The sequence below is a fragment of the Nycticebus coucang genome, chromosome 22, assembly GCF_027406575.1.
Source record: "Nycticebus coucang isolate mNycCou1 chromosome 22, mNycCou1.pri, whole genome shotgun sequence".
NCBI classification, from domain to species: domain Eukaryota; kingdom Metazoa; phylum Chordata; class Mammalia; order Primates; family Lorisidae; genus Nycticebus; species Nycticebus coucang.
Genome location: NC_069801.1, coordinates 12,381,208 through 12,395,657, shown reverse-complemented (window position 1 = coordinate 12,395,657; position 14,450 = coordinate 12,381,208). Strand labels below are relative to the sequence as shown.

At 52.2% G+C, this 14,450-nt stretch overlaps 2 protein-coding genes across 2 annotated transcripts in view; both read right to left on the bottom strand.

Moving 5' to 3' along the window:
* Positions 1-2,124, bottom strand: part of PADI3 (peptidyl arginine deiminase 3) — a 30,215-nt gene extending 28,091 nt beyond the window's left edge. Inside the window, exon 1 of the mRNA XM_053576719.1 lies at positions 1,993-2,124. Coding sequence (XP_053432694.1) covers positions 1,993-2,084 — 92 coding nt within the window. The 5' untranslated portion in view covers positions 2,085-2,124. The remainder of the gene's footprint in view (positions 1-1,992) is intronic.
* A 1,600-nt stretch (positions 2,125-3,724) lies between these two features.
* Positions 3,725-14,450, bottom strand: part of PADI1 (peptidyl arginine deiminase 1) — a 36,478-nt gene continuing 25,752 nt past the window's right edge. The window contains exons 12-16 of the mRNA XM_053576718.1: positions 11,310-11,454; positions 10,254-10,347; positions 9,136-9,215; positions 8,235-8,360; positions 3,725-5,664 (exon numbers count right to left, since the gene is read on the bottom strand). Of these exons, the coding sequence (XP_053432693.1) occupies positions 5,431-5,664; positions 8,235-8,360; positions 9,136-9,215; positions 10,254-10,347; positions 11,310-11,454 (679 nt within the window). The 3' untranslated portion in view covers positions 3,725-5,430. The remainder of the gene's footprint in view (positions 5,665-8,234; positions 8,361-9,135; positions 9,216-10,253; positions 10,348-11,309; positions 11,455-14,450) is intronic.

Sequence of the window (14,450 nt, the reverse complement as noted above, 5' to 3'; positions counted from 1 at the left end):
CATTAGACCCAAAAAAGGTATTTGACAAATGTGTGAATGAACAAACCAGGAGTTCTCTGTGCCACTCACCCCAGGGTTTGGTCATTGGGGCCCAAGAATCACACATTTGATAATTCTGGATCCTCCACCCCACCCTGTGTCTGTCCCAGTCACAGCGTTCTCTAAAAATCCTCAACCTGGCTCATCTCACTCAGGTGACCCAAGATGTTGTAGTTTTTGCCTCTGATTGCGATGATCTTCCTCTAGCCTGTCAGGAAGCTTTGCCCGGAAGAAGCCAGCTCCAGGCTTCCTAGGGCAGGTCAAACAGGGGGCACATCTGCCCAGCAGGCATGAGGCAGCTGGGGCAGGTGAGTCACTCCCATGGCACAGAGCCCTGGAGCAGGCAGTGGCGCCAGGCCGCATGGCACCCCTCCTCCCTCATCACCCCTTGGCACAGCCTCTGTAGATGCCCCTCCTTCAGGAGCCATTGAATCCCCTCCCTACTCCTCATTCCCCACCCACCAGCTATAAGCCTGTTCCAGATTTGTTTCCCTCCCATGACCAGCTCCTCATCCCCTCTCATCCAATGCCCCAGACAAACCCCACCGCTGCTTCCAACTAAGTTTGCTCTGCTTTTAAAAGTCTTAGTTTAGGATACTCTCAATGGGTGACTTTACATAAGACTTTAGGTTTAAATCCATAGTGGGTGATTTTTCCCCCCAGAACACATTTGGCAACGTCTAGAGACTTTTTTTGATTGTCACAAGTGAGAGGTATGCTACCAGCATCTAGTAAATAGAGGCCAGGAATACTGTTCAACATTCTACAATGCATTCAGGCCAGGCCCCCATGATAAGGAGTTAGCTTGCGAATAGTGAGGTTGAGAAGCCTGCTCTGAGGAGAGGTTGAGAGACCTGAGGGATGGACACAGTTACGAGGTCCTGCAATTTCCCTTCCCAGTGTCCTGTTACCTGTTCCCAGCTCAGCTTTAGGCCAGGGTCCCTGGAAGCTCTTCAAAAGCCTAGGAAGCCAGTTCCCTGGTGGTTCCTGGAGTTCAGCTCCTAAAACCCTGCCCTAAACCTCTTTTCCTTTTCTTCCTAGGAGGGAAAGAAGATGGGGCCTTAAAGGTATGACCTGGGTCACAGCAGAGGCATAATGCATGGGTGTTAAAAGGCTGGAAGAAAGCAGATCTGAAACTCCTCTTTCTCAAGTGGCAGAGCAACTAAAAACATAAGACTGGGTTTAAATCCACAGAGGCTATCTCAAGAGGTGATGAGGGAGGAGGGGAGCCATGCGGCTTTTGTCACTGTGTGACTTACGTGAATGGTTTGCTTATCTCTTTTGTCAGATGAGGTGATGCTGATAATTAACCTAGCTCATACAATTGCCATAAGGTTTAAACTTGAGAGTTAAGTGTTTGAGGGTTAAATTCAAGGGGCTTTTCGAGCTCTTAGAGCAGCGTCTGGCACATAGAACGTGCTCTGTAAGTACACAAGGTTTTTAAAAATGATTAACACTCTATGGTTCAGACTCATAGGCTTGGGATAGGGATGGGGGTATACGCTTCCTCCTATTATTTTTATTTTTTTTTTTTGGTTTTTGGCCAGGGCTAGGTTTGAACCCGCCACCTCCGGCATATGGGACCGGCGCCCTACTCCTTGAGCCACAGGCACCACCGGCTTCCTCCTACTCTTGTGTGCCCCAGACAGACCCATAGCCTAGCCTGCCGGATCCTTTGGACAGAGAGCAGGGCCCAGTGCCTCCTACCTCTACAGCACCAGCATCAGTTCAGCCACTGCAAGACTCTTCTACCCTGTTCAGCCTCCTACACTTCAAATCTCCTAGCTGGGGTAGTCAAGAAACCAGGGTTCAACAACGCAAGGACCCAGGCTTCCTTGATAGACTGCTCTTCTAAGGCCAAGGCTGGGGAATGGACAGCCAAGCCATGTCTGCGCCCAAAGAAGCACCGTCCAGCTTGGAGGAAAGAAGGCCCGTCCGGCCACTGGGTCTTACCCATAAATGTCCACGAGGGTCTCCACGCCAGCCACACACACGGCGCTGGTGGGATGCTCCAGGGACACACGCACCATCCTCTGCAGCGACATGCTGGCCTCGGACGGGCCTACAGCCACCAACCCCAACACTGCCCCAGAGGCCCTTTGGGATGTAGTTTAAAAGTCCTTGACCCCGCCCCTCCACCCAGGGTACTGGCTCATTGGTGCCAGTCCTTAAAGCCCCGCCCCTTCCCAGAGCATAGATAGCAAACAATTGGCTGAAAGAGACCTTATATTTGCATATGAACCTGTTGCCCCCACCCCCATCTCTAAGTAGAGCAAGTCCCCACATATACCAGATCAAGGCACCAGGGACTGTTGGGGGTGGGGGAGAAAGGTGTGCAGAGATGTTGGTCTTGGACCCGTCCTTATCCCCCGGCCCCCCTTTCTGCATTTTCAGAGAATATGGTTTAACAGAGGTGGGAGAGGGGAGCTGCTTTACCCTGCTTAGGGAGCTGAAAATGCAAATTTCCGGGCCTGGCCTCTAGAATGATGCAGCACGTTAGGGGTGCAGCTTGGCTTCTAGATTTTTTACAAGCACCTCAAAGAATTTTGGTGCCCTTTGAGAAACACCATCCTTTTTTTAGAGCATGGATTTTAAAGGGAGGTCTGAGTTTCACCCCTGCCTCAGCCGTTTCCTGGCTGGGTGACCTTTGGCAAGTCTCTCAATTGCTCTGTGCCTCGCTTTTCCCATCTGAACAATGGTTGCTGGCAGGTACAAATGGGCCAAGGTCAGCAGAGCTCTAGGATGGCGCTTGGTGTTATTGAATTACTATTATGCTTATTATTGTTATTAGATGCCAAAAACCTCTGAAATAGGTAAATGATGAACACTTCCCAGCCAGGCAGGGGAAGCTTAGAATGTCAGAGTAAGAAGTTTTATTTTTCGGGTGGGGAAACTGAGGCCATGGGGGCATTTGGGCATTTGAAAAAGCAGAAATATGCTGGGGAATAGATGTAGAAAGTTAGGGCTTCCCCTGGGGCACTGGCCCAATCCAACCTCCTGCTCAGAATCCTTCAGAAGGAGACCCATGCATTCACTTCTTCCCAGTTAATGCCAACTTTTAAAAATAGGTCTGTGGCTCATTCAGACTAAAGTGTCAATGACTGATGGACAGCAACATTTTGCCTCTTAGTGCACAACAAAAGCTAAAATAAAATGAATGAGCATCAAAGGGTGTAATCTGAGGCAGCAGTAAGTGTATAAGATGAAAAGGTGATATTTTTAGGGGTATAACACTGAGACTGGATAACTTAAACACTTTTAGAGGCAGAAAGCAAAGGGAATTATAGTGGCCTGTGGTCCTGGACACCAGCACTGCTGGGGAATGTCCTACTTCTGCCAACAGGGCCCAGCCCACCTCCCACTATCCCTGTTCAGCTTTCTTGAGAGATGGAAGTGGCCCAGGGAAGAGAGAAGAGAGAAAGAGTCAGTACCTGTCCATCCCATGATATCTATCTCAGCAGAGCCCATCAGCCCCAGGGCAATGGGCATGTGCCAATTGCCCTGCTGAATCAGCCTACCTGCCTGGCACCGACCTTGGCAGTGGAAGGCTCTCCCAGCCATGTGTGGGCTGCCTATGGCCAGCAGAATTTAAGCCAAGGAGCGGTAGCAAGATGATGGAACTGGGAGCAGGCTCCACTCCCCCGCCTCCCCTCTTCCCCACAGCACAACAAACAGAGGCCAAGGAGGCAGTCACTTGAAGAAAGGCTTACTGACTTTTTTATTGATCAGAAAGTAGGACCGGTCATCCAGGACAGTCCCAGAGTGGACACCAGGCCCCCACAATGATTCTAGAGCTTCCTTCATTCAGTGTGGCTCAAAAGGCTTGTTCCCCAGCCTCCCCATCTCTCTGCTGTGTCTATTCCTCTCCTGCCCCCAGCTCCTTCCCCAGGAAGACCCAAGCTCAGCCTCCCACCCTCCTCCCCTGAAGAGCCTCTGTCTCCTCTTCCTTAGCTTGGCCTAGGCTAGGTCATGATCCTAAGCAGAGGGTGCTCAGGTTAAAGCAGGAGCTTTCAAATGAGGTTCTGCAGAACCTTCTGGAAGGGGAGGATCCAGATTTTCACCCACCACTTTAACCATAGCAGTTCCATGTAAGCTTTTGTTTGCTAAGTGTTCTAAGGCTAAGAGTGACCATGGCTGGGCTGGCTCAGTCTGAGGTCTCACCAAGGGCCACTAAAAACCAGACAGGGTTGGGGGCCAAGAGCCCATTGACCTGTGCATATCTTGGTGACCTCACCCAGGGCTAGTAGCCTCCCATGGCAGCTATCTTCTCTACTCTGAGAGGGGACATGGGCCTGCCACGGGGGTTTACTCAGAAGCGAAACCCAAGCTACATGCAGGGTTCAAAGATGCTGAGAGAGACTGGACGAGCCTTCCCCCTCCCACTGCCTGCAGAAGGAAGGGGAATAATTAAAGACAATTAAAAGAAATTAAACCCCACCTTCAAAGATAACTTAATGGCCCCCCCCACCCTCTTCTAACATCTGGGCCCCCCTCCCCCCCGCTATATCAGGAACAGCCAGCTCGCTTCAAATCCAGAGCCCCAAATCCAAAGCTCAGGAACCCCAGGACACAGAGGCCTCTAGGCCCCAAGATCCAACATTAGTCATGAATTTGACCTTCTCTGCCACCCTGGCCTCATCCCCTCCTGTCCTGTGTCCTGTGTGTGTCCTCAGGCCTCACTTTGGCCACTCAGCATTCTTGAGTTGGAAGCAGCCAGCTCTGGTAATTAGAGGCTTTCCTGACAGGTAACAAGCACCCTTCTTAGGATAGAGTCAGGTATTAAAGGGTTTTTGTTGTCTTTTTTTTTCCTTTTTAAAATAGGCCCTTGGACACTGGGTTTCCCTGTCCTCATTTGGCTGGATGAAGCTGAAGCTGAAGTGACTGGGGGTTGGGGGTGTCACAGCTTTAGGTCCCGTGCGGTAGGAGGTTGCCGCTGGTCACCCCCTCTCAGTCCTACAGGAGCCAGAGGAACTAGGGCCCTCACAGCAGAGCCCAGGCCCTCTGGGTCCACTCCCGGTGCAGTTATTACCCGTGTGCCCCAGAGAGGCAAAAGACTAGAGGGGGAGCAATTCAAAGTGGGGTCCACCTGCCCAAGCCACTCACAGCCATTCTTGAACATGCGAAGGCTGCTGTTTTCTAGAACCTCTGGGGGCTGTGGGTGGGGCAGAGGAGAGGGAAGAATGAGATGGTCCTTCTTAGGTTAGGCAGGCCACTCCAGAAGCGAGGACAGGTGGTTTCTGTTCCTATGTCCCGGTGCCTGCAGAGGCCAGCATGTTTGCACAGTGCCAAGCCCCCCTCCAAGAGGATAGAGGCCAGGTGGGCGTTCCTTGCCCTCACCCTGAGATGGGCCCCCAGCAAGAGGGGCAGAGAGGATGGTGAGAGGGAGCCTGCTCAGGGCACCATGTTCCACCACTTGAAGGGAAAGGGCTTCCGGCGCACGTTGGTGCCGCAATGGATCTCCCCAGACAGCCTGTGGTAGGACAAGTAGTCATCAATGAAGATACAGTGGAGGCCCAGAGGCTCCAGCAGGGACTGCACCTTCTCCTCCAGGCAGCAGCGGCCGTGGATGATGGGCCCGTAGGGCTTGGGGATGCCCAGATATTTGCCTAAAACCACCATGTTGACCTGCAAGAGAGAAGGCAAGACAGAGTCTGGGCTGGCTGTGAATGCTCGCCCCTTTTGGGCTCTGGCTACTGCTGGCCCATCCCCGGGGCCTGTCCTGTTGCCACCAGCATTCCTGGGCCTCCAAGACTTGGGCTTGCTCAAGAACTAGGATCTATGGAAGCAGAGAAGAAACAGATTCAGGATGGAAAGAGAGAATTAATAATAGCTAAAGCTGCCAGTAACATATGCTGTATTTTTGTATGAATTGAAGTCGCCCCTCCCTCCAACATCTTCTTCCATCTACCAGAAAATTATCATCTTGCAGCAATTTTGTTAGAATAAGAGAGTTTACTGTCATCTACCAGAAACTTATATAATAAATATATAGATCTATTAGGTCATGATGTGAATGTCCTCATAAGTGTGGTGTGCTTGTGCAGTACACACACAGCTTGCTCAACGGTCTGTGGCGGCCCTGATCTTTGTTGCCGTTCGCTGAGCATCTTCTATGTGCCAAACGTATCAACACTAAATGTCACAGCCTCTCTCTGAGTCTGCGGCTTGGCCAGGTTAAGAAACACAACCAAGTCCACACAGCCAGAGAATAGTGAGACTAAAATTTGGACTTGGATCTGACTCAAGCCAAAACCCATACTCTTTATACCTTAACAGAATGTGGTACTCCGGCCACCTGTGTGACTAAGAAGTTGGGGAAAGGGACTTCCAGCCCTTAAAGGCACCTCAATTTATCTTCAGTGGCACCTCTGATTCCCTTGGTTGTAGACTGGGCTTGGGGCCCTAATGCCAGGGAAGGGAAGCGTCTCCAGTGCAGCAGTTCCCTAGAGGAACTTTTAGCCCCAGATTGATAGCAAGAGTCATAATGGGCTGCCCTTGGAGTTCAAAGAGGACTTTGGACCTGCTGTCCCGATGGTATGTCTTGGCATGGGATGGGCTGTCCTAGACTCTGTTCCCTCAAACTCTCCATGCCCTCAGCCCCTCACTCTCAAGTCTACCCTGTATAGCCATTCATGGCCTGGGCCAACATGAAGCTGGAAAGTCCCATGAGGTCAGTTCCATGGCCTTGGGCCTGAACTACCTAGTTGCCCACTAATGGGCCAGAACATGCTGGGTAGGGGCCTTTTTTCTAGCTGTCTGCTCCAGCCGGGCCTTTCTTCCTCCTGTGTGAGGAGCCATGAGATTGGGGGATGCTCCCAGCTATGCCAATTGTTCACTATGTGACCTCGGGCAAGTCACGCCTCCCTAACTGAGGGCCTCAATTTCCCCATCTGACAAATGAGAATGCCTAATGGGGAGGGGTTTCTAGCAAGTGAAGGCCAGGCCACAGACTGAGGAGCACTGACCAAGGTCATGGGCTCCAACCTAGACCCTCCCTCACCCTAAGGCAGAACCAGCACCAAGTTGTCCCTTAGCACCTCGCAGTCCAGTCCAGTAGCCACAAGCCACATTTCGGGGGCCCACATTTCTAATCCCCACATGTGGCTGAGTGGCTTCTCTATTGTATCGTGCAGATATAGAATATTTCCAATCAGAAAGTTCTAACAGATAACACTGTCTTGGAACACTTCTCAATTTTCCCTCTTCTCAATCAGGAAACATCTTTACCCTAGAGCATCTTTGATTGTCACCAGTAAGGAAGTGCTACTGGTATCTAGTGGGTAGAGAGCAAAAAGGCCAAACATCCTATGATGTGCAGGCCAGCGCCCACAACAAGGGATCATCCAGCATGGAGTATGATAGTGCTATAGAGGTAAGCTAGAGCTGCCTTCAAGGTCTTGCCCAGGTCCTAGAGGCTAGACCTGTACAGTGAGGAGTGCAGGTCCTCCTCACCTGCCTCCAACCTCCATCCTGATCCCCAGATCTACTCCCAACCCCCAGCTTATCTGCTGAGAGGGATTTAAGGCCCCCAGTCTGAAGAGGGAGGGTCTATCCCCAACCTGAGGGACCACCCCGCCCAGCTGCCAACACCCCAGCATCCTTTCCCAAGGGATTAATGGGCACTTTGGGCTGTCCTGCAGCAATAGTATCGCTCTGGCCCTTCCCAGGTGACACAAGTGAGATCACCTCTGCTCATCTGCTTGTCAGCTGCTCAGTTAATGAGAGCCCAGAGGACACCGCCTTCCCCATCTGCCCAATTCAGGAGCCCCTCTGGGGAGAAGCAAGGGGTCAGGGGTGGGGCAGAGCCAGCAGCTGAGGCCCAGAAACAGGAGTCAGGAACATCTGGAACAAAACCATGCTTTCTTTTTCCATTTGGAAAAGAAATAAGAAAAAAAATTAAAAAACTGTTGTGGTTGAGAGCCATTCTGTGCACTGTAGGATATTAACATCCCTGGTCTCTGTCCACCAGATGCCAGGAGCACCACCTCACTGTGGCAATAAAAAATGCCCTTGGGGCAAAATTGTCCTGGTTTAGAAGCACTGATGGGAACAGGCCCTACCCACACACAAGCAAACACTGGAGAGGCCTGCAGGAACTCACAGTCTCTGTGCCAGCCTGCCCTTCACATTGAGCAAACCTGTCTCCTCTGATCCCAAAAGATCACCCCATCGGGACCCTGCTTGAAGGCCCTTACCATGTCCGGGAAGAAGGCTTGTGCATAGGACTCCTTCTGGGTGAAGAGCTGCGGGATGTCCACGATGTCACTCTCGTCCAGGCCCAGCTCCCGCTTCAGCACCTCGCGGTTCCAGTCAATGCATTTCTGGGGGCAGGGCACACCCCAAGATGCTTGCCAAGCACCTACTATGCCTGGCCTGTGCAGCCCTCTGTGCCCAATAGCACCTTGGAGCCTTACAACAACTTTGCACAATGGAAGCCAGAGCTCTCCTGGGGAAACTGAGGCTCAAGCAGCCTACCCAAGAGCATATAGCCAGCAGGTGGCAAGGCCTGGGTTTGGGCCCAGGCATCTTCTGGTTCCAAAAGCCATTGTCACCACAACACACTGTCCCACATGGACACAGCTTGCTGCTCCTGTCCCATCTCAGCAGTTTAAGAGAAAATGCCCGGCACCACTGCTCAGTTACGGAGCCCCAGCTCTGCTGGGCTTCACTCTGCACAGGGCAGGCGTGATCCTTGGCATGAGCCCTGCTCCTTCTTAAGCCCTCGTTCCACCTGTTCTCACAGGATCACTCCCTACTCACCTCCCCGCCCCCACTGGGCCCCCTTTCTCTACCATATCTCTCATTACACCAGACTTCTCACACGAGAACTCAGATTTGCTACCATGGAAATGGGCCCTGTCCCCAGAGCAGGGCTAGGTCTCCCTCATCAGACGGGGAGCTCCATGAGGGCATGGCTCTGTGTCCTCCATCAGACTATAAGGCAGAGGCTGATCCCACAGGTCCCAGCAGATCCCAGCAGCTCCCAGGACAAGCAGAGCCGCAGGGCCAAGTCCCCCACCCACCCTGCAGTCCTTAGGGCTGTTTCTCCTGGAGGGAGAAGGACTCATTAGAGCAGACAGTGGCCCTGCCCCTCACCTGTGCATGGAGACTGTCATTCCTGAGATGTCTGTCCTCCAGCATCTCATTAATGCTTATCTTCTCCCGGTATCTTAACCCTGAAAGAGAAAGACTATGTGTGGACGTGGGGAGAACTGCCTAGAGGCCACCTGGGGCCTGGGGCTACATAATCCAGGCCAGGATTGTCCTCTCTCCTCAGTGTCAGGGTCTGAAGCCAGAGATCAGAAATCCTGTGGGACCTGGTCCTGGCTGTAGGTAAAACCTGTAATGGATCAGCAACCCCTTGGGAAGAGACTCCTGGACTCACGCCCTAATAATTACCACACTGCTACTATCATTTGAATGCCCATCATGCACTGGGCACCCTACTTAATTTATCATCAATCTTTAAAACAATCCTAGGAGGGGTTAGTTATCACCTCCAATTCAAAGAAGGGGAAACTGAGGCACTGAAAGTTTCAGAACACAACTTTGATACCACCTCCAGCAAGTGGCAAGACCAGGATTTGAACCCAGGACTATCTGGCTGCACCACATCCCCTCCAGTGCTCCTTTCCCCAGGTGAGAACACTGAGGCCCATGCTCAGGTGGACCACCCAGGCCCTGGAGGGTCTGGCAGCTCCCGAAGGAAGCTCTGCAGAGGGGCTCTGACCTGACCACGGAGCCCGGCTGCTCCTCCTCCCACTCTTGAGCTCCCCACTGCTGCTCTGGGGCTGCGTAGCCCTGGGTAAGCTACACTTCTCCTCTCTGAGCCTCAGTTTCCTCTTCCATCATAGGGGTAATAAAGGGGATAGGGGATCAGGCAGGAGTGAGAAGGTGAAGGTGTCTGGCCCAGACTGGCACTCGGGGCACTCATGGCTCCCTCCCCCTTTTCCCCGTGGGGCATGGCCCCGGACCCTCCCTACCCATCAGAGGGCCTAGGGTAATATACTGTCCCCTCACTTCCCATCCCTGACCCAAGACAGGGAGAGCCCTCATTCTTAGCTCCCACGTGCTGGTGTCAGGCTCCAAGCCAGCTGTGAGATCTGCCCAGGAGGGGCTATACCTGAAGTCATGGCTGTAAAAGGCATCAACGGTACCCAGGGCTCGTGGTGAAAAGACAGAGTTCCCAGGGTTGACTGGTCACTGGCACTTACCATCAAACTGGGCCGCCTCTCCATAGCCCTCCTCTCTCTTCTCTTGGAAAAGTTTGAGGCAAGCGCTGGGGCTAGCTAGGAGCAGCCGGAAGCCCTGGCACAGAGGGAGGGAGAATGGCTCAGTGGAGAGGTTCACCCTGGACACAGGAGACTCCAAACTCAGCAGGGGCCTGACTATGTACAAGACAACCTCCTCCCCTTCAACCCTGCCCTCCAGCCACAAAGAACTGCCTGCGGTTCTCCCAATCTTCCAAGCTGGTTCCCCCCTCCAGGCCTTTGCCTGGGCTGTTCTCCCTGTCAGGAGGCCCTTCCTCACTTTGCCCACCAGGGAACTCCAATTTCTTCCCTCAAGACCCAATTCAGGAATCTCCTACACCAGCACAGGAATCATTCCTTTGCATATGCTCTCTTGTACACTGTCCCTGCCCCTGTCAAAGCTCTCACCACTGAGCTGTAACCTCTGGTCACTGGGAAGACTCCTCACCCAGCCTGCTCCCCAAGGGAAATGCCCTCCCTGGCCACCTCTGCAAGGTGGTAGAGCTGTGTGGTGACAGGCCAGAATCCACATCTGGATCTGAATCCCATCCTGTTATGTACAGGCTGTGTGAGCTAGGGTGAGTTAATGGCCCTTCTGAGCCTCAGTTTCCTCATCTGTAAAGTGGGCACAATAATAATATCAACCACCTCATGGGCTGGTTGAGGACTAAATGAGTTAGACTATGTGGACGGTTTGGCATATACTAGGTGCTCAGTAAACATTACCAATTATTGTCAGTGCCATTCCTGGCTCTTGGCTAAGGGATTTGGTAGAAAGCAAACACCAGTAAGTGAGAATGGGCGTAGAAGCAGTGAGCAATGAATGCGTTCCTGGTCTGAGGTCCTGGCCTCCTCCAACAAATGCCCTCCCCACATTAACACAGCCTGATTCCAAGAGTGCCCTGACTCCAAGCTCACTGTAGGCACAAGGTTGAGCTGGTCCAGGTGGCTTTGCCCTCCCTCATCCCATCGGGTCAGGCAGGGGCAAAAATGGCTCAGGCAGGAAGGGAGTGGACACACCTTTTGGTCGGAGGTGGGCACAAAGCACAGGAACTCGTCCACGTGGCCCACGGAGAGCCAGTCTGAGTATAGCTCCACGGGTGCCTGCACCTGCTGGGCCTTCAGGAAGTTCCTCACCACCTTGGCCATCTGCCGCCCACCGGACCTGGGGGGGAGGAAGATAGCAGGCGGTCACCTTGTCCCTACTTCATGTGCCCTACAAACTTCACCACAACCCTCTGTGCGGGTCCAGGAGGGAAACTGAGGCTTAGAGAGTCAGGCCACACAGCTAAAAGGAGACAGGGCCAACCTCCCTGATTCTAAGCCCAGTGGTTCCAAGCCCAAGCCAAGGCTGGGGCACTGAAGGTGGGAGTGGGGGTGTCTGGGGACACGACACGTCCCAGGGAGAGATGGTGCTGGCTGACCTCCCATAGGTTGGGCCTAAACCAGCACAGAGGGTGCCCTGTGCTGGGTGTACAAGCGGCTACCATTTGTGCCCCCTCCCAGCCCCAGGAACTCCTGGGAACATATTCTCATCCAGAGTGCCTGCCCCTCTCCCACCCTAAGCGGCCTCCTCAAGGCCAGGAAAGTCCTCCCCCACCCAAAGGAGTCAAAGGACAGAGCTCCATTTGCCAAAGGAAACTGAAGACCCTCATCTCACAGGATTCAGCCCAGGACTCAGAGAGGTTGGCTTCTTACTCCAGGGACACACAGCCTGTTGCTCAAAATACGTCAGAGACCCGGTGAGGCCTTCACTCAGACCAGCAGCATTTCCCAAAGATCAGGGCCTCTACTGCCTGGGGCCATCAGAGAGGACCCCTGGACCCCTACACCCTCTACACCTCACAGTCTCTGGGGATGTGAGCCTGGAATCTGCATTTTGATAAGCTTCTGCCTCTTACCAACATGTAAGAACCACTGTCCCAGCCATCTTGTCTTTGACACTATCTAATGCTCAGGAATTCATAAAGTGAGGTCCAGGCATTTTCAAGACACTCTTTACTAGCAGAGGGAGAGGGGAAGGTAGGGGCTGGGCAGAAAGCTGGCACTCAGAGCAGGGGACAGTAGGGCCAGACTGAAGTTCCTAAGCTGAGGGAGAAAACATCTCCAAATGCCACCTGTGCGTGGGAAGGCTCCTCTGATGCTGTCTTAGCCAAGGCAGGGTCCCCATTTCACAAAGGACCCAGCTGAGGTTAGAAAGTCTAAGGCGGTGACTTATCACAAGGCAGAATGCTTTATCCTACTCTGGGCATCTGCACTTTTCCCTGGACGACTACAAAGACATTATCCATAAGCACACACTGTCTATTTGGATTGTTTTTAATATAGTTTATAAAAAAGAATCATATTTCTTGCCCTTGCTTGTCCGGCTTAAGGACACATCAAGAACGAGCTTCTGGGCCTGCATTTAATCTGGTGGCTCCACTTACAACAAAGGACAGAATCCGCTGCTTCTTCCTCTCTCTCTGCCACCACCTGGCCAGCTGACACCTCCCTTGCTGGGATCATCAATGGCCTGTCCCTTTCCCTGTCTCTCTGTTTTCATCCTTAATGCCCCCAGTCTAACCAGAAGGAGGCTTTTAATGCATCAGATCTTGTCCCTCCCTCCTCCGTCTGAAGCCCAAGTGCAACAGCCTTCCAGATATCTCTTTCCCCACGACCCCTTGGCACGCTCTTCTGCATTTGCTCACTCTGGCCTCTGTCCCTTGCCTGCCTCCGGACCTTTGCACCTGCTGTTGTCCGTACCTGGGATGTTGCCAACTCCCCATAGCTCCAGGGCCTGCTCTCTTGCCTCCTTTAAGTTTAACCCAACTCATACCTTCTTTCTCTATGTGGCTTTGAAAACTGCAACAGCCTCCAGCCCCCTTCTTGGCTTTACTTTTCTCTACAGCATCAGGCACAATCTGGCATCCTACATCTCATTAGTTGTCTCACATCCCACTAGAATATAAACTCCACAAGGGCAGAGACTTTTGTCTAAGTTGTTCGCTGCTATATCCCCAGCACCCCGCATGTACTCCACACTGAGAAAATATTTGCAAATCACATGAATGCCTTTGAACCTCTGTGTGAGACTCCGTGACCTCCATGAACTTGAACACGCCAAACACAAAGACCAGAAGGGAGACCTGACAAGCAGGCACAAACGAAAAAACGCCTGTAAATTCAGGGGAGGGGGTCGTGGGGAATATTTTCCTTGTGTTTCTGTTATTTTAATATCATATTGGCAATTCTAAAGAATTTCTTTAAAAACAGTGAATTGGCAGGGAGAAGAATTAGACTTCAGAGAAGAAAGAAGTGGGAACCAGGCAAACAAGGCTGGTGAAGGGGCAGGGTCCCTCCTTAGGACACTCTCCAGCCCTCTGTCTGGAGGCAGGAAGATGGACACCAGGACTTCCGCCCCAGGAAGCATCAGCCTTTGTCTCTGAGCCATCATCAGAGCTACCACCAGGGGGCAGAATTGCTCAACATTTTAAATGCAGGGCGCAGAGGGTGTGAAACCCACCCAAGCAGAGAGGGGGCTGGGCGTTCCCTGAGCCTCCATAGCGCATCTGCCTTAGGCTCCTCAAACATGGTATCTTATTTAATCCTCCTGTGATACCCGTACAATACCAGTTCCAGGCTACCATCTGAAATGTGCTCTGCCACACCTGACCCCTCCTTGTTCACTCTGCCCTAGCTTGATGGCCTCCTCACTGTCCTAATGTCCCCAACATCCTCCTGCCTCAGGGCCTGAGCGCTGGATGTCCCATTTCCAGGAACATTCTCTTACTAAATAGCCACAGTCTTTAACTCTCTTATTTCCTTCAAGGCTTTGTTTAAATGTCAGATTCTCACCAAGGCTTGAACAAAGTTAAGTGATCACCTGCTATGTGCCACGCGCATTGTGCTTCACCCACATTACCTTGTGATTATGCCTATTTTACAGATGAGAAGGCTGAGGCCTAGAATACGGCGGATGTTCATGCATTTGTACTATATCCACATAGTCATTGCATGTACTGCCTGATTTACTTTGCCTATCGCCTGTCTCTCCCCCTAGAATGTAGGTTATCTATTATTTTCACTGCTAAAATCAGAAGCCAAGGCAGCAACACAGGACGGCAGCCTAGGGTGCTAAGTTTTAGTTTGGGGCCCAAGAAGAAAAAGATCTAGGTTCTG